General features: G+C 36.7%; 2 protein-coding genes and 1 pseudogene across 7 annotated transcripts in view; all 3 read right to left on the bottom strand.

Moving 5' to 3' along the window:
* Nucleotides 1–5409, bottom strand: part of LOC144980830 (beta-galactosidase-1-like protein 2) — a 31577-nt gene extending 26168 nt beyond the window's left edge. The window contains 2 exon segments of the mRNA XM_078928676.1: nt 327–483; nt 5076–5409. Coding sequence (XP_078784802.1) covers nt 327–481 — 155 coding nt within the window. The 5' untranslated portion in view covers nt 482–483; nt 5076–5409.
* Nucleotides 5410–10140: 4731 nt separating this feature from the next.
* LOC144956211 (5S ribosomal RNA) lies at nt 10141–10259 on the bottom strand (annotated as a pseudogene).
* A 2541-nt stretch (nt 10260–12800) lies between these two features.
* LOC144980829 (flavin-containing monooxygenase 5-like) overlaps nt 12801–19599 on the bottom strand; it is a 40773-nt gene continuing 33974 nt past the window's right edge. For all 6 annotated transcript variants that reach the window (XM_078928672.1, XM_078928674.1, XM_078928670.1 and 3 more), the window contains exons 7-11: nt 18848–18956; nt 17491–17640; nt 16548–16733; nt 15431–15564; nt 12801–13122 (exon numbers count right to left, since the gene is read on the bottom strand). In XM_078928672.1, coding sequence (XP_078784798.1) covers nt 12930–13122; nt 15431–15564; nt 16548–16733; nt 17491–17640; nt 18848–18956 — 772 coding nt within the window. In that variant the 3' untranslated portion in view covers nt 12801–12929. The remainder of the gene's footprint in view (nt 13123–15430; nt 15565–16547; nt 16734–17490; nt 17641–18847; nt 18957–19599) is intronic.

The following is a 19599-nucleotide window of genomic DNA, read 5'->3' as shown; positions in this document are numbered from 1 at the left end:
TTGGTTCTCCACCTAATCGTGCCGTATTCGACATAATACCGTAAGGCAAAGCTGCCTATTTGAAATTTCGAAAATTCGTAGTTTCCAAGCGGGGGGGGGGGGGGGGGGGGGGGGGAGGAAAAAAAAATCACTTAAAATAACTGCTCCAAAGTCCTGAATGTAGGAACTAAGCTTTCCTTTTTAATAAGATTTATTGAGTCAAAGAATCGAAAGTTGTTCTGTCGCTGGAGCCAAAAATTCAAATTCGTATTTCTACGTATTTTTAGTATTACTAGGCAGGTCTGCCGTACAGTAAGGTGACAAATGAAGATCACGAGACAACATACGTTTCGATGGTGTTAAGACCACACGCCTTGGCCTTCTTGAGTCTGTCTCGCCAGTACTCTGGTACAACCCGGAAGTAATGAATGGCCCCACTGAAAATGAGGAAGGGTGATCCGTTCAACTCGAACCGGCCATTTTTGCAGGTAAGCGATGACATCTCTGGGAATGAAGGAAGAGAATTGGATTCAGTAGTCTGATGTCACGCGCCCGGCAACGGCGGCCATCTTGGTTCTAAACAAAGAAAATCTTTACTTTTTATTCTTCATGCTGGCGAGAACTTTTCATTCCCTTTTCATATGCCTTGTGATCAGAATGTGTAAAAGTCAAAACATGATCAAATTGATGGGGGTTTTTTCCTCTGGATACGCTTTTAAGCTCGCCGGAGAAATATTTCATACGGCGTCCGCCATTGTTCCGATAGTTTAGAGCCAGTGTTACTAAGTTACCATACGTCATTAGGAAGGAAGTGACGGTACGACTATTGAATCCTATTAGGCCTGATTAGCGTTGAGCACAGAATTTCATTAAACTTCAAAAAACGCCCCAGACTCTTGTAAATAAAATAAAAATAAATAAATAAATAAATAAATAAATAAATAACTATATAAATAAGAAAATTTAATACAGAGCATTTTCACGGATTTACCATGCTCTATGCGCTTAACAATGTTTCATGTATTTCCCCAACAAGCCACATGGAACATACTTTCATTTCATACAGTGCTAGTCGATTGTTAGGCGTCCTTTTTTTACTAACCAGCAACATCCGTCACTGCCTATACTCATTCACACCTGAGTCGAGTGGGAAGTGTGTGTTAAGTGCCTTACCCTATCACACAATGTCCAGGCAGGGCTTCCATAGTGTCACAGCACTTTTATTATATTTACTTAATCTTTTAGCGTTATGGAATTTAACTTTGATGCAATGCCCAATAAATGGGAATGAATTAAGGTATTTTTGTAACTGACAGTATCAAGGGGTCCCGATAGCTCAGTTGGTAGAGCACTCGCTTCAAACACAAAGGGACCAAGATCAATCCCGGGTGAAGTCGAGGTTTTTTTGTTTTTTTAATAATTTCAAAAACAATTTGCTGAATCAGTTGACGTTTAGGACTCTTGCCGACGACTGTGTTTCCCATCAGTTTCGATATTGCAAGTGATGGAAAATATTATGTTTCATCAGGTTATAGTATCTTTAATTTGGGTTGAAGGGAAGAGGGGGGGGGGGGTCGTTGGGTACACCCCCCCCCCCCCCCAATATGCCTTGTCCTTGTACTAACACTCTTACAACATCCGTCACTCCCCATAGCTCCATTCACACCTGAGTCGAGTGGGTAATGTATGTTAAGGGCCTTACCCAGTGATACAACAAGGAGTTTGAAACCGACTATGCAAGGGATTAACGGAAATTTTAAATTTCGAGGCTTACCTGATCTTTGCCGGACCCTTGTCGTATAGGTGGGTAAAAAGAATCTCAAGACACATTTTTACTGTATTTATTTTTTATTGACTTTATGAAACCTTGATTTGGCTATGAATTATTATTTTTTTCCCCCTTAAAATTGATAATTTATATTGTAAAGTGCCCAGAGCTTGTTTTACATAAATGTGTATTATTATTATTATTATTATTATTATTTTATTATTATTATTATTATTATTATTATTATTATTATTATTATTATTATTATATTATTATTATTATTATTATTATTGTCGTATAGGTGGTGTGAAATCTGATTTGAGGGCTGTGATTTGTTACACGATCAGCAATAGGAGGCACTGGGTGGTAGCGAATCGGCTTCGGTCGAGAACCTGCCTAGTAACGTTAGTAACGGCAAAATCGCTTCATCAGTGGGGACTTTCCACCTGTCCAATACATATACCCATGGTGGTAACGAGCCCGAAACCGCAGAGCATCTAGTTGAACGGTGTGTTGTGACGAAGCTTCCGGGCGGGTTTGCGACGGTGCACGAGTGCGGTAAATAATTTGCTGATTTGGTAGATCGTCATAAAGTAGCAGTATGAGCACCATGAGAAGCTGCTGTTTTTGGGAATGAGATTAGCGGAAGAGTAGCGTCCCTTGATTGGACGTCACCCATAGTCTGTGACGTCACCGGTCGCGAGGACGAGAGACGCATGCGCACAAACAACATGAGGTTCTCTCTCTAATAACTTTACTGCCGGTGACGTCACAGACTATGGGTGACATCCAATCAAGGGACGTTCTTCTTCTTCTAGGTTCCATGCCTGGTCCAGGCTTCGGATACTGCATGAATTATCTCTCTCCATTCCTCCCTGTCTCTTGCCTTCATAAAGCTCTGTATGATGGTTAGCTGGTGAAGCCCTTCATTGGACGTAGATGTTTCTTTGTCTCCCGCGGGCGGGCGATGGACCATGAGTTATATTTTCCAAGTAAGAATTACCCAAGGGACGTACTCTTCCGCTATTCTCATTCCCTATACGACTAATATCGAAAACTAGCGCCACCAATCCACCTTGCTTCGAGCTGCCCCAAAACTCCACCTCTCTCGTAGGCACTAAGGTAAGGCATGACACCACAATGAAAGTCTCACAATTTTCAATACACAAAAAATAGAATGATGGTATGAAACAAGCTGCGGTACACATAGAAAGTAAGAATGGTAGTAATCACATTCATTTTCGACAGAGCAAGTTAACAAATCCATATAAGTAAGTAGTACACAACCCACATGGGCGCCAACTGCATTCAGTTGTCATTAAGTGTCCGTGTAAGCCGACGAGCACATATAGATAGTATGCGCTTGGCAACGAAGCTCATAACATTGCCATCCGGAAGTATAACGGACCAACACACAAAACCGTGTGTAACCATGAACTTTTATAGTGTAGTTGTTACAGTTTAGTCAGAATCACTCACAAACGCGGATGGCAAAATACAATAACAAAGGCTTGAGTGACGTCATCTTCGTTCAATTTGTAGAGGCTGTGCACTTAGGCAATTTACTCACAACATTCCACCAGTCGGATTAACGAACCAACACACACAACTATGTGCAATCTTGACCAGTTTATAGATAGAATGCGCTTGGCCAATTTGCACAACATTCATCATAAAATGGCGGCCAAAACAAAACAAGTTAACACAGTTTGTGTTGTGGTTAAATCACCGTGGATGTGTGAAACTCATCTAAACCGAGCAAACAATAAAAAGGTGTGTGCGATCGATATTCGTATGTTCGTTGTGACAATTTAAATGTGAGACTATAGATAAAATGGCTGGCTCAAACAATGATCAAGTTACCACACAGAACTGTGTGCGTGATGTGTTAATCTCGGTTAATGTAGTTTTAAGAGACACAGCATACAAAATGCGGATGGCGAAATCAATACGAGTGCTTGAGTGGACGTCAGTCTTGTCATTCGATCTATATTCATGTTTTCGTCCAACCGAGTCATCAATCACGTGATTTGTTGCTGTCTAACGATTGGACATTTCTGAACAAATGTAAACACGCTGCTTTGTTTATGAAAGTTGTGTCAAGCTGAACACAATGACCAATCGTAATGGTAGATAGTTCAAAATCTGTGAACTCCTCTCACTATGTAGGTCACTTTGAGCACATTTTGCAATGTGACCAATGACCTGGAGCACATGGAAATGTATAGAATTCGAAGATGACGTCACTCAGGTCTTTGTTTTGTATTTTGCCATCCGCGTTTATGAGTAATGCTCACTGAACTCTATTAACCTGACTATAAACGTTCATGGATACACACAGTTTTGTGTGTTGGTCCGTTATACTTCCGGATGGCAATGTTATGAGCTTCTTAGCCAAGCGCATACTATCTATAAACGTCCATGGATACACACAGTTTTGTGTGTTGGTCCATTATACTTCCGGATGGCAATGTTATGAGCTTCTTAGCCAAGCGCACACAATCTATAGATCATGCCCATTGGTCAGAGTAAGGGTAGTGAGAGCAGCCAACCGAGTTAGAATAATGGTCAGTTGGGCAAAAGTGAGAAAAGAAAATATGAAGGTATGAGGAAACACGATGTTAAATAGATTATTGATGCTATAGATAGTATGCGCTTGGCTCATAATCTCACAACATTGCCATCCGGAAATATAAGGAACCAACACACAATACTATGTGTAACCATGAACTTTTATAGTCTGGATAATACGGTTTAGTGAGAATTACTCATAAACGTGGATGGCAAAAAACAATAACAAAGACCTGAGTGACGTCAACTTCGTTCTATCTATAGATAGTGTGCGCTTGGAAAAGAAGCTTACAACATTGTCATCCGGAAGTATAACGTATCAACACACAAAACTATATGTAACCTTAAACGTTTATAGTCTAGTAAGAATTGCTCATAAACTCGGATGGCAAAAAAACAAAACAAACAACAACAACAAAAAACAAACAAAAAAACACACAGCAATGCCAGCCGGATAGAACGTGCCAACACACAAACTATGTGTAACCTTAAATGTTTACAGATAGTGTGCGCTTGGCTAAGAAACTCACAATATTGCCATCCGGAAATAATATAACGGACCAGCACACAAACCTATGTGTAATCTTGGTCATTTATATTCTGGTTAATACATTTTAGTAAGAATTAATCATAAACATTGATGGCAAAAAAAAGTAACAAAGACAATATATTAGTGTGTTGGTACGATTTGTCTGGCGGACCAAATTGGCGAGTATTTAACTTAAACGCATACTATCAATAAATTATTTGCACTTACCTGTTCTATCTATATAGAATAAATAAGAATCCCAATGATATTAATATCGAAATACTTGAAAGTAGCCACGACCAATCTCGAATTTACCTGAATTCAATGGCCCATTTCAAGGCCGGCTGTGATGAAAACTGGCAAGAAACCACGAGTCTGCTGTGTTCAACCAGCAGCTGACTGGCGGACTCTGGAAAAACGAGTATTTAAAATTTGGCCAGAAAACTCGTCCTTCACATATCGATCGATTGAAACAACCATCATCTTTGTAAAAACTCTCAAATCTGGAACCTCGCTTAAAGTCCCAGGTTTGAGAGTTTTTGCCAAGATGAGAGTCATTTGACTCGATTGATATTCGAAGGACGAGTTTTCTGGCCAAATTGTTAAATTCGTGTCTTTCAAGAGTGCGACAGTTATCAGGTTAAGGGGTATAAAAATAAAGTAAACATACTGAATGATTATCAATAAATTGCCCGTTTTAGAAAACAAGCAACACATATTAAATGAAGAGAATAATAATATTATAAGATACTGCTATTTGCACGGGAATGAAACAGTAGTTAAGGTTACAGGTCACGGAGTTGGCTGATAAAACTACACACAAGATAGTATTGTGTTACAATTTGTAAAGCAATATAATAGACCCCATAACACGCGGCGTTTAAAATTGACTATCAAACCATAGGCAGGTTGTCGGTAGATTTTAAATAGCTGGCTCGAGCCTATAGATAGAATGCGCTTGGCTAAGAAGTTCATAACATTACCATCCGGAAGTATAACGGACCAACACACAATACTGTGTGTAACCATGAACGTTTATAGTCAGGTTACTACAGTTCAGTGAGCATTACTCATAAACGCGGATGGCAAAAAACAATAACAAAGACACGAGTGACGTCATCTTCGAACTATCTATAGATAGTTCGAAGATGACGTCACTCAAGCCTCTGTTGTTATATTTTGCCATCCGCGTTTGTGAGTTATTCTCACTGACTGTATTAACCGACTTTAACGCTCATGTTACAACAGTATGTGTGTTGTCCGTTATACTTCCGGATGGCAATGTTATGACTTCTTAGCAAGCGATAGTATCTATATGACACAGTGAGAAATCCATATAGATAGAATGAAGTTGACGTCACTCGGGTCTTTGTTATTGTTTTTTTTTTTGTTTGTTTTTTTTTTTTTGCCATCCACGTTGATGAGTAATTCTCACTAAACCGTATTAACCAGACTATAAAAGTTCATGGTTACACATAGTTTTGTGTGTTGGTCCGTTATATTCCGGATGGCAACGTTGTGAGTTTCGACAGACCAACACACAAACTATTTGTCACACAAGCACATCTCATAAAATAACAAAAATTGAGTTATGCCCCTTAGCATATCTTTCATTGTCAAAGTTTTATGATATGAATTTACAAAAGAAGGCCACAATATCAAGATAAAGAGAGGAGATTAAAGTATTTTAAAAATTAAAACAACAACATTCAAACCAATATATAGTCAAATATAAATTTAAAAAATTGTGTTTTCTCAAAACAGTGTCAAGGTGACATTCGTCTATTTCCCCCTGTAATCTTTAATTGGAATGAATAGGGAATGAGATTGGCGGAAGAGTAGCGTCCCTTGATTGGACGTCACCCATAGTCTGTGACGTCACTGGCGGAAAAGTTATTAGAGAGAGAACGTCATGTTGGTTGTGCGCATGCGTCTCTCGTCCTCGCATGCGCACAACCAACATGACGTTCTCTCTCTAATAACTTTTCCGCCGGTGACGTCACAGACTATGGGTGACGTCCAATCAAGGGACGCTACTCTTCCGATAATCTCATTCCTTATATGAAAATTTTAGTTTTTGTTTTGTCGCTATATGAAACTGCATCCATTTCCCTGATTAAAACATGATAAAGTTACCCCAAGCCTCATATTGTCTTACTGTAAATTGAATTTTGACTATATAAATGACCCCCACACGACGTTTCATTATTTGCAGGTCTGATAACCCAAATTGTTATGAACTCACTGTTGTGATAGAAAATAAAATATTATGTACTCTCTAACCAACGCATAACAATGTCCATTGCAACAATGTTAAATTAGGCCCATAATTGCGTTCGGTCATCAGACCTGTTATTTTATGCACCTCGCCTCGACGTAACAGCGATTTTGAGTCAGTTGGTCCCACAAGCTGTGTCTATATGATCACGTGATACAGGGATTTATGCATTACACATTCAACACTTTCATGGAAATGCGTCATATAAATGCTATTCACTCATTTTTAATTTTTTTAAAATTTCATCTCATGACGGATTCCTAATGTTTTCTTAAATTAAATCATAAACAAACACCAAGGTGAAACATGCGATCACCTATCACATTTCAGTTATTTTATCTATTAATCAAGCGAAATTTCCGCTTATCAGATTTAATTTGAAGCCAATTGCAAGTGGAGAAATCTCACCCGAAAATTCCAATCATATCCTAAATGTAAATTATGTATTAGGGATATTGACACATTGAGGCAGTTTTTATCATCTAGACACGGATTAATGACGAGTTAAAAATTAGAGTTACTTCCCTTTGTTTTAGGTTTTTTTGGGCGTCAAACGCTTTTTAAATATATTTCGTCTCTTTCCCGTCTTGTCACGTAATAATTTCTAACCACGATAAAATAAAAAGTAGTTTTTAAACATTATATATTTCATTTTATCACAAATTTTCAAAAACTTGCTAATTTGGTTTAATTTATTCAAAATCTAAAACAGACAATATTTCATATGAAAACTTTATATTGGTTGTTAAGTCGACTTTTATATGTTAACTTCCCATGAGCTATTAAAAGATCCTCTGCCAATGGCAGCTGGATTCCTCGCACTTGGGTACATTATTCGTGGAAATGAGACTAGCAGTTTGACAGAATTCCATGGTCAAAACTGTCCGGAACCCCACGAACAAATAATAAATGAATTGGAATTTAAAATGGCCCCAAAGAGGTTTGTACAGAAAAGTAGGAGAGAGCACTTTGCTAAATCAATAGGTTATGATGATAGGCTAAATTATAGTGTACTGTGGAGAAGTGCTCGATAAAAACATTTAAAATATCTGTGTAAGAGAGCAAAACCCTGGATCCAAATATTTTATATATGCTGGATGATTCCGCTATTAGTGCGACTGCTCGCTGACCGACCTTTCTCAGCCAGGTGGTGGGTGCCGTATCAACTGGTACTCTATTCTCTCCAACACTTGATTTACGACAGACGATGATGCACAGCCTTCCTCATCAGAGGATTTAACCTCAAACCTCCTGGTTTCCGATCAGATTGGGCGCCGTCCCTCCTTCACAAAGAGGACCTACTCACTTATGGGTTTTTTTTGGGTTTTTTTTTGTGAACTCTTGTTTTTGCCATTTTACAACAGAATGGGATGATCCTTTTTTTTCTTCTTTTCCTTCACAACGAGTTCGCATGATTTAGACTCTCTGAACTCATATAATTTGTCATTTCATTTACTATTTTGTCAATAACGAAATGCAACATGTGATGCATGGGAAATAACTGTGTAATTGTTATGGTAGTTGTAGTAATGGCGGAGTTATGTCCCATGTAGTGTATTGTCTTGAAGAGTAATGTCCTTTATTTTTTATGTAACTTCTTTCCTGTTGCTGTTGTTGCCCATGATGACGTTACTGGACATGAAATAAAATTACCACTACACAACTCTATAATATCGTCTGTCTTTACAATAATCTATTTTGGCCATTGACTCTTAAAATCCTTGTTCCTCTTCTTCATTGTGTCTAAGATTCACTAGCCATATCTTTCAGCTCACTGCGTCATATCAGCAAATGAAGAAGCTGAGAGACTCAAAAAAAAATGCTGCCAAATAGAAACAACAAAACATGCCGTATAATTTCAGTGAGACAAATCGCATAATGAAGAGCCTTCATACTACACCAATGCATTCAGATGATTACCATAATGTTGCCCTGACATGAACAAGTTATCCTGTTCTACTCCAGGACAGGGCACAATAGACTTTAAAAAGCACATGCACAGACGCATGAAACTGATACAGTCACCAGTCTGCTCATGCAGTGAGGAAGAGGAAGATGCAGACCATATACCGCAGCAATGCAGAAACTACACAACCCATAGAGAAGAGATATGGCCCTTTGCAACTTCTCTACATAAAAAAACTTTTCAGCCCACTAGAAGAACTCAAAAAGACGAATACGTTCATCTTCGAAACGGGACTCCAGATATAATGGCATACGAGAAGAAGAAGAAGAAGAAGAAGAAGAAGAAGAAGAAGAAGAAGAAGAAGAAGAAGAAGAAGAAGAAGAAGAAGAAGAAGAAGAAGAAGAAGAAGAAGAAGAAGAAGAAGAAGAAGAGAAGAGAAGAAGAAGAAGAAGAAGAAGAAGAAGAAGAAGAAGAAGAAGAAGAAGAAGAAGAAGAAGAAGAAGAAGAAGAAGAAGAAGAAGAAGAAGAAGAAGAAGAAGAAGAAGAAGAAGACGAAGAAGAAGTAGAAGAAGAAGATGTTTTGTTTGTTTTTAAGGGTTTTACGGCGCTTGCAACAAATTTAGGTTATATCAGCCCCAGTAAAAAGGAAGAAAATGGGATAGTAAAAAGTTCTGGAATTACAATTAAAGCACCCAAGAAAAGTAAGACAAAAGGGGAACTGGGAACAAATAGGGATCAGATGTAGATTCCAAGAGCATACCATCAATGTACTTAGTTTGAGATCACCTATAAGTCTCATCCGGACACAAGCACAAAATCCAACAAAGAGGAATACACTCAAATGCTTACATTATACATTAAATATAACAAATATAATAATACATAACAGAGAGATGATTTACAAGTAAAAAATATCATATCCCAAAACAATAACTAGGTATGCATTTGACTGTTTCACTCCGAACATAGCCAGGACAAAACCAAGTAATCTCATTCCAAGACAAAGACAGAAAACGTGTTGGAAAATAGATATAAGGGGATAGAAGACACAGTATGTACCTCCCTGCCCACTATGGGAGGTCAGGATCCCCACCCGGTCTCTCTTCTAATGTCTGCAAGACGTGGGGTTCCCAAGCGGTCACCCATCTAAGTATTAACCACGCCTGATGTTGCTTGACTTCGGTGGTCCGACGAGAACCAGTATTTTCAATGTAGTATGGTCATAGACAGAAGAAAAGAAGAAGAAGAAGAAGAGTAAAATAACTAAAGAACAAAATAAATAAAATAAAAAATAACTGACATTTATAATTTCCGTCTGTATTTCAATATCAAGACAAATATTATTATTCATATAATATGTAACCCATCGCTTCAGACTGGTGTTATGTCAGATTGAACCAGATTCGGGGGGGGGGGGGGGGGGGGGAGGGGAAGGAAGTGATTTTAAAGTTAAATGACCAGAAGTTTTCAGATTTGAGGTTTGTCACTTTAATGAACCATATCTGGTTACCTGCAATAGAAACATGTAAACCTGATTCAAATTTCACACGTTGATCATTTATTCAATTTTTGGCAACTAAACTAAACCCGACATTTATTCAATTTTTGGCAACTAAACTAAACCCGACATTTATTCCATTTTTGGTAACTAAACTAAACCCGACATAATACCATTTTGAGGCGGTAGGCAACAAATTTTTAAAAACAATTTTAAGTCATAATAAAAAAAACCTTTGAAAGACATCAATGCAATGTTTAAAAATAATAAAAGGAAAACACAATTTTCTGTTTATTGCAAGTAAATTTTGTCGGTTAAAATAAATAAACAATAAATTAAATATCAAACTGTAAAGCTAAAAATCCTAATTTTTCATGGCTTCACGATTAACGATGCTCAATGCATATTTCACACTGGTTCTTTCATGCTGCTACAAGATCCAAGTTGAACCAAATTTTCGTTCCGTACATTGCAAGTCACCTGTTAGGGCATAATTTTTATACTGAAATTCCTTACAAAGTCCATAACTTAGGGGAATGCATTTGCCACCAACCCCATACCTTAGTTGTATCCAACTATGTGAATACTATTATACAAAGGACAACTTTGACATAAAAAACTTGAGCTTTTATATAGCGCAATCTCCACTAAACATGCTCAAAGCGCTTTACATGTAAAATGTAGAATGAGACATGACGCCTGTTAGGCGATAATACAATCTTTTTTCCTACAGAAGCAATGCTGTTAACGGCCAGGTACTCATTTTACACCTAAGTACGGTGAGAGAATGTGAGTAAAGAGCTTTTTCCAAGGACTCAACTATGCACCGAGCGAGGCTCGAACCCAGGACCTTCCAGAAGACCACATAGTCGCACAACGTAAACAACATTGCTCAAGGCTTGATATTTTCTATGAGTGAACGGAAATCACAAATCACAAACCACAAATCACAAATCACAAACCACAAATCACAAATCACAAATCACAAACCACAAATCACATCAACTCATCTGCACACAAGCCACAATGCTTAGAAGAATGAATTTGCTGATTTATGAATGAAGTCCCTTGATGATTGGTGACAAGATAATGATTAGTAGGACGTGAAACACGCGGGCCTGTCTTCTAATTGGAGAGAAAAATAAAGTGAGTAAATGTGACTCATATATAAGGGAACAACACAAAACAAACAACGTTTCAGCCCTTGGCCTTCGTCAGGAGACAAAAAACACAAACACCCGCGTGTTTCCCGTCCTACTAATCATTATTTTGTCACCAATCATCAAGGGACTTCATAAATCAGCAAATTCATTCACCAAACTAATCATTCCTCCACACACATCACAAAGCTGTCAAAAAGAGTGGCAAAGAAATGGCTCTCTCTTACGCCAACTGCCATGAAATTAGACGTGGCAGAGAAATGGCTCTCTCTTACGCCAACTGCCATGAAATTAGACGTCTATAATTCTAAAACACATCATAACAGTGAAAACAAAATGGATTGTAGAGTAGAGCGATTGTGCGTTTTCAATATTTAGCCTACCTATAAAAAAAATTTTTAAACCCCTTCCAACAAGATCTGTAAAAACACAAGGGGCATAACTGTGTTTATTCGTCCTGCATTATCATCATTTTTATAAGTTATATCCTTTATAAATGCAATGACTAGAATCTGGGTACGTACTTTCCATTAGTACTAGTAAAGTATGTAGTCACTTTCGTTTATTTCCTTGAGCAAGATTATTAACCCCAAACTTGCTCACTTGGACAACATGGGTGATTCCTGTTGACATCAGACATCCTGTTTGATGGATTATCTATATTCCTTCATGGAATGCCTAAGGGGGGGGGGGGGGGGGGAATCTTATGGTGCTGTTGCAAAAGGGAGAAATTGAAACTTTTTTTAAAAGTATGTGGGCAGACTGAAAAGTTCCTAGTGACAAAGTAGATTGTAAGCTTCAATTTATTAGAAGAAGACAGATACTGTGGACGTTTCGAGTTTCCCCCTTTATCAACAAAACAGGATGAATTAAAATTAATTCATCCTGTTTTGTTGATAAAGGGGAAACCTGAAATGTCCACAGTATCTGTCTTCTTCTAATGAATTGAAGCTTACAATTCAATATCTATCGTTATTTTCTTCCTTCGAGCTCCAAGCAGCAACATTTTCAATAGTGACAAATTAGGGGGCTAGCACTGGTATTTGATAGAAATTTGGACACGAGTGTGGGAAGACGTTTTTTATATACACTAGCCAAAGATTTTTTGGAGTTTTTTTCTTTTTTCCTTGTATTTTTCTTTCTGCTTTGTCCAGTACTGTTTTCACACATCTTTCAGTGAGGTGATGGTGGTGGTGGTGGTTTGTTGTTGTTGTTGTTGTTGTTGTAACAACAGTAATAATTAGAAGCCAAACAGTCCAAAGGTGAATCGGTAAAAGTAATAGACAACAACCAGGATTGCCAAGCCCATGAAATATGCCAGGTAATTGCTGAAATCTGGTAAAGGGGTATTCAGTACTGCCTTGGTGGCACCCACCCACTTGTGTGGTCCTTTTAGTCGCCATTGGTAAGGCCCACATGCACCGAAGGCGAGGCTGGTGAGTGAAAAACTTATAAATGAACTGGTTACTAAAATAAAAACTGGTAATCTAAAATAAATCTAGTAAACCTACTTATAATAACATGATTTAAGCCAATGATGGAAAAAATGAACATATGTTAGTAATTTCAATAAAATAAAGCTTTAAAAAAAATCCAGAGCCTTTATATAACGCAATATCCAATATATGTGCTCATAGTGATTTATTAGAAATTCCTAGCCTACAGCAACACTTAAAATGTCGGGCAATATTACAATTTTTTTTTCGCCAGAAACAACGCTGTTAACAACCAGGAACTCATTTTACACTTTAGTAAAGTGAGAAAAATGTGAAAAAAGAGCCTTTTTCCAAAAGCTCAATAGGGAATGAGATTAGCGGAAGAGTAGCGTCCCTTGATTGGACGTCACCCATAGTCTGTGATGTCACCGGCGGAAAAGTTATTAAAGAGAGAACGTCATGTTGGTTGTGCGCACGCGTCTCTCGTCCTCGCTTCCGGTGAAAGCGGCTTGAGACACTTCAAAACCAAACTGACGTTCTCTCTGTAAGGTGACGTCCAATCAAGGGACGCTACTCTTCCGCTAATCTCATTCCCTATTTTGCACCACTCAGAGCAGTTCTCGAACCGTGACCTACCAGTCCACCTGGGAGTGTCATACCACAAGACCACAAAGCTGCACTAATAATAATAATAATAATAATAATAATAATAATAATAATAATAATAATAAAAATAATAATAATAATAATAATAATAATAATAATAATAATAATAATAATAATAATAATAATAATAACAATAAAAATAATAATAATAATAATAATAATAATAATAATAATAATAATATAATAATAATAATATTTCTTTATTGTCCCAAAAAAGTGGCAATTTGTCATTTGGTTACACATTTATAACAATACAATATTGACATAGACACACTCACACAAGAGGCACACTAGTAGCATAGTAGTTATCGTAAAAAAAAAAAAAAAAAAAAAAAAAAAAAAAAAAAAAAAAAAAAAAACATTAAACGGCATCAACAACAACACCATCATCATCATCATCGTCATCATCATAATCATCATCGTCATCATCATCATCATCATCATCATCACCATCTTCATCATCATCATCATCATCATCATCATCATCATCATCATCACAACAACCTTCCTAATACTAGTAATAAACAAAAAAAAGATCTGCCTGAGGTTGTTCTTTACATGCGTGCTCTACTGTATTTTCGATTCTCTATGGCACGTGACATTATGATTCATTACAGGCAAATATCCCTATCTAGATAATAACAAGAAATGGAGTGAGCAGATAAAACAAGTGCTAGAGGACAATAGACAACAAAAACTTTTGTGGTGACAGGGAGTTGAACCCACTTGGAGTGGTGGATGGCATTGATTATAGAGCATCTCTCTCTCTCTTGGCCAGGCGGAGTTGCTGTAACAGTCTGAATCTGGGTTCCTGCCCATTGCCAAAATTTTTTAATTTCTTTATTCTCTTCTTCTTCTTCTTCTTCTTCTTCTTCTTCTTCTTCTTCTTCTTCTTCTTCTTCTTCTTCTTCTTCTTCTTCTTCTTCTTCTTCTTCTTCGTCTTGTGGAAACCTCCAATATTGTCGAGGATCACTCCACAGTTTCTCTTCTGGCACTTTTCTACTCACTCCATTTCTTGTATTAACACTGAATTGAATTGAATTGAATTGAATAAATTATTTATTGTTGGTAAAACCACATATTATGCATACATCTTTTATACATAACAACTACTAATAACAATGACAACAAAATATAAAAGTAATAAGTTGAAAAATAACGATGTATATTTTCTTAATAAAATCTGATTTAAAATCAGTAAGTCCTTTAACTTTAAGGCTTTTCACCGATATAAGAATTTTTTAAAAAAGTACTTTGCACATAAATTAAATAATATATATTATACATAAAAATTGACATGTCTCACTGTTTCATTAAATGTGACCCATCGTCTCAAAACGGTATTATGTCAGAACGAACCAGATGCATTTGAAGCCGAATTTAATGTTAAACTGGTCAAAAATATAAATCGTTGGCTAAAAGATGGTATCCATTCTCCAAATAAAACATACAAACTCAACACAAGTCTGATATTTCTGGCTATAAGTTCAATTTTCAACACCTTAACCAACCCGACTTAATACCGTTTTGAGGCAAAGGGTCACAAATATGAATACCAAATAATAAAAAAAAATAACGTAAGTCATAAATGCCTGTTCCACTCAGTATTCTGAATGAGTTTCACTAGACTATGCCTTACCGCCAAGCTAATGTGGGATGTGAGAATATGTCTGGCTTTGCTCCAATAAAACTGGCAATTTCATCAGTATACACGATGGGGTCCTTCTGGATCGTGTGACGACCAGATTTGTAGTATCTCTCCTTTGATTCTTGCTGTGGGCGAAAGAGTTGAATGGTTATATCATCAGTAGCACACTGTATAGTCACCTGGAACAACTACAAAAGACGTCTAACTTCTACATCATGGCACACGACAGAAGGGCTTGAGCTCAGGTGGTCGCTGGTTTGGAAGTATGATGGTTATATCATGATTATTATTATCTTTCTGCAGGGTCCCAATGGGCAGTTTTGTTCCGTAAAATTAAAATACATCAACATGCTGTGATGCCTTTACAGTTAAGAGCATTCCAGTGTTTCTAGTTTTTAAAGAATGATTAGCTCTCACCAAATATTCTCTCATCAATGTAAGTTAAAAAATTTTTAAAATACACATTATATATAGAAAAAAACTTTTATTATTGTTTTGGTAGGCACATCTTTTTGGGATTTTTACTTTCCAGCATTCCATCAATATTAATACTTAACTTAGCAGTTAGCTTTAAGAACACAGTATATTTTATTTGATTAATATTGGACATACTGTTTTTTTTTTTTTTTTTTTTTTGTTGTTTAATGGTCACAGAAGAGTAAGCGATGTTTTTCCACCACACGTTCTCTTTATCTTCTTCACTGGGTTTCACTTGATCTTTTTCTGGATGTATCGTTTAGTATCCACTTTTGATTTTTTTTATCTATAATAATCATCATACCAAATGACTTGAGTTTTAAAAATTTATTCTAGGTTACTTTAAACAGGCCTGTCTAGTACGACAAAAAATTCGTAGAAATACGAATTTTTGGCTCCCGCTACAGAACTGCATTTGCCTCTTTGACTCAATAAGTCTAGTTGAGAAGGAAAATTTAGTTCCTTAGAACCATCTAAATTATTCAGGACTTTGAACCGTTTTTGGATCATGCTGAGGGCAAATTGTTTATTTCTAAAGCTATCTAAAGTGAATTTTTTTTCCTTTGGAAACGACGAATTTTTGTAATTTCAAGTTGGTAGCTCTGCTTTAAAGGAGAATAAATCAACGTACCAGATCCTGCTTGATGTCCATCTCCATGTCGGTCTTGCTGGGCAATCTGACTTGACCTTTGCATAAAGCAGAAAACCATCTGGCCTGAATCTCAGACATGGTCAAAAGACCGCCTGATGCCGGCTGAACAAAACCAATGAATGCCAGACTGGGCCCGATGTTGGGGGCAAACACATTCTTGTATAGCTAGAGAGAAAATAACACATTTTGTCTTGATAACTAAATAGAAATTAACACATTTTTGTCTTAATATCTAAATGTAAAAAAACAACACGTTTTTAAATAAAAAAAAGAAAAAAATAACAATCTTGAGGAAGGCGAAAGAGAAAGTCACAGATTTTTGTATGGATAACTGCAGAGATAATAACGCATTTTCAAAAGATAACTAAAGAGAAAATAACACATCTTGGTATAGACAACTAAAGTAAAATAGCACACACTGAATTATGGACTTGATTTAATGTTGTTGTTGTCATGGATGTTACTTTGCATGGGTTTAAGAGTATTTCCATTACAACAATGAGCCCATATCAATACGGGTTGTCAGACCTGCAAATAAGTATACATCAGTGAGAGTAAATTTGTCTGCTGGAATCCACGCATTCTTTGTCTGGTATCCACTTATAATGTGGTGCAGCTATTTGGTCTTGGGTATGACACTCCCTTCAGTCCGAAGGTCCTGGGTTTGTCCCGTTCTAACGGTGCATAGCTGAGTCCTTGGAAAGGCTCTTTACTCACAGTCTCTCACTGTACTCAGGAGTAAAATGAGTACCTGGCTGTTAACAGCGTTGTCTCTGTTGGAAAAAATGTTTAACACGCTTAACATCTTCACGTTTCGCCTACATGTTAAGTGTTGTTGTTGGCTAGGTCCCCTTGTAAAGCGCTTTGTGCATGTTAGCGGAAGTTGCGTTATTCAAATGCTCGTTGTATTGAGAACACTCACCCTTATTTCATTGGTTTCCTCTGTAAAAATGTTACTCAAAATGGACTGGGATAGGAACGGTAAGTTGACCTTGTAGCCAGTACAATAGATTATCTTATCAAAGTCGGCCGATGACCCATTCACAAAGTGGACTGTGCTTCCTTCGATTTTCTGAAGAGATATAGAAGGAACGAAACTGACGTCACTCAACTCTTTGTTATTATTGTTTTTAGCCGCCAGCCATTTTTTATGAGTAGTTTTCACTAAATTGGTATGAATCAGACTATAAATGTTGAAAGAGTTACATATAGTTTTGTTTACTAATACGTCATAGACCATCTGGTAGATGTATGTTGTGATTTTTTAAAAAATTAAATGCAATACATCGATACAAATATATACGATTTCGATGGGGAAAAGATTGATATCCAAATAAATTTTTTTTTTTTTAATCATATCATTTTAAAACATTGTTATTGATTTTATGATTAAAAAAGAATGAGGAAATCTGTAAAAACAAAAAAAAATATTGTTTGAAGGGTTATGGGGGTGTTTCTCCATTTTCCCCTTCCTTATCAAATTGGACTAAATATTACTTGTAAAGCGCTTTGAGCATGTTTAGTGGATATAACGTTATACAAATGCTCCTGTTTTGAATGTTGTATATTATTATGGTACTTTTATGATAGAATGTAGTACATGTTCAATGGTCTAAATATTGCTTAAAAGCTTGATACCATCTGGTAGGTTGTTCCATTAAAGGAACGTGATAAGATGACAATTAACATTTGATAGAATGACCTTGGCCTAGCTCAGGATCAAGCGCAGCACGACTGCAACAGACTGCTTGGATATTCCAGTCTTCCTTTGGAATAGACTTCAAAGAAAAAATTACCTTTTGGGATGAAAAAGGGAATTTTATCAGGGTTGACAACTTGGCGTTTTGAATGCCAAATTCCAACAGCTTGGCGTTTTTAGAAGTTGTTTGGCATAGAAATTTGGGTTTGGCATTTTGGCATTCTGTAGGCAATTTTTTTGTTGAAATCACTTAATTATACCTATGTGGTGGACAAATTTAACACCAATTTCACAAAATAAACAAATTTTCACCCTTAAATTTGCAAGTTAAATTGAGAATAATATGCGCAGGATACCAAAATCAAGATTTTATTTTTAATGTGCAATTTAGCAGATAAAAGGATCCGTAGAAAATTTTAGCTTTTTTTTTTCAGACCAGTTGGCATTTTGGCATGACTTTTTTTTGCATGAATTTTATCATTTTTCTAAAATTTTTAGATTTATTTCCGTTTTGTTTATTTGTTTGTTTTGTTTTGTTTTTGTCTTTGTTTTTTGGCTATGTTATTTATAAGGTCATTACCGTGATGTTGGGAGCAATTCTGATATTCTGTCTTTGTAAATGATGAATCAGGGTTGGAGATACGGTGGGCTGAGTCTGCATAATCTTCATCTTTGGGTTCAAACCCCATCTGATTGAGAGGAAAAAAAAAGTATGCACAGTCTTAATTTTTTTTTCTTCTTCTGAGAATTCAACTGATAATTCCACCATTGTTTCAATACGGTAATATCGACATGTACTTATTTGCAGGTCTGATAACCCAAAATGTTATGGCCTCATTGTTGTAGTGGAAATACTCGCAAACCAATGCAAAATATTATCCATTACAACAATGTTAAAATAGGCCCATAATTGGGTTCAACAGTCGTGACATCACTTCCTTCGTAATGGAACATAGTAACTGGTTCTAAACTATCGGAACAATGGCGGATGCCATTATCTCCATCACCACCCTGATGAATTATTTCTCCAACGAGTATAAAAGTGTATCCAGAGGAGTTAAACATTATAAATCTGATCATGTTTTGACTTTTATACATTCTTCTCACATGACATGTGAAAAAGTTCTAGCCAGCATGAAGAATAAAAAATTCAGATTTTCTTTGTTTAGAACCAAGCTGCTGGTTGCTGGGCGGACGTGACATCAGACTATTGAATCCTATTACGTTAGGCTATCAGATCTGCTAATTTGTTCATGTCGGGTATTATAGTAAACTAGATGACCTGTCATGGTGGGCTGATATTTTGGTATTTTTATATTTCTTGTAGGTTTC

This window comes from Berghia stephanieae, chromosome 10 (assembly GCF_034508935.2).
Source record: "Berghia stephanieae isolate SIO BIC M18660-M18661 chromosome 10, UCSD_Bste_1.3, whole genome shotgun sequence".
NCBI classification, from domain to species: domain Eukaryota; kingdom Metazoa; phylum Mollusca; class Gastropoda; order Nudibranchia; family Aeolidiidae; genus Berghia; species Berghia stephanieae.
Note: the sequence above shows the minus strand (reverse complement) of the source record. Positions and strands in the feature narration are given on the sequence as shown.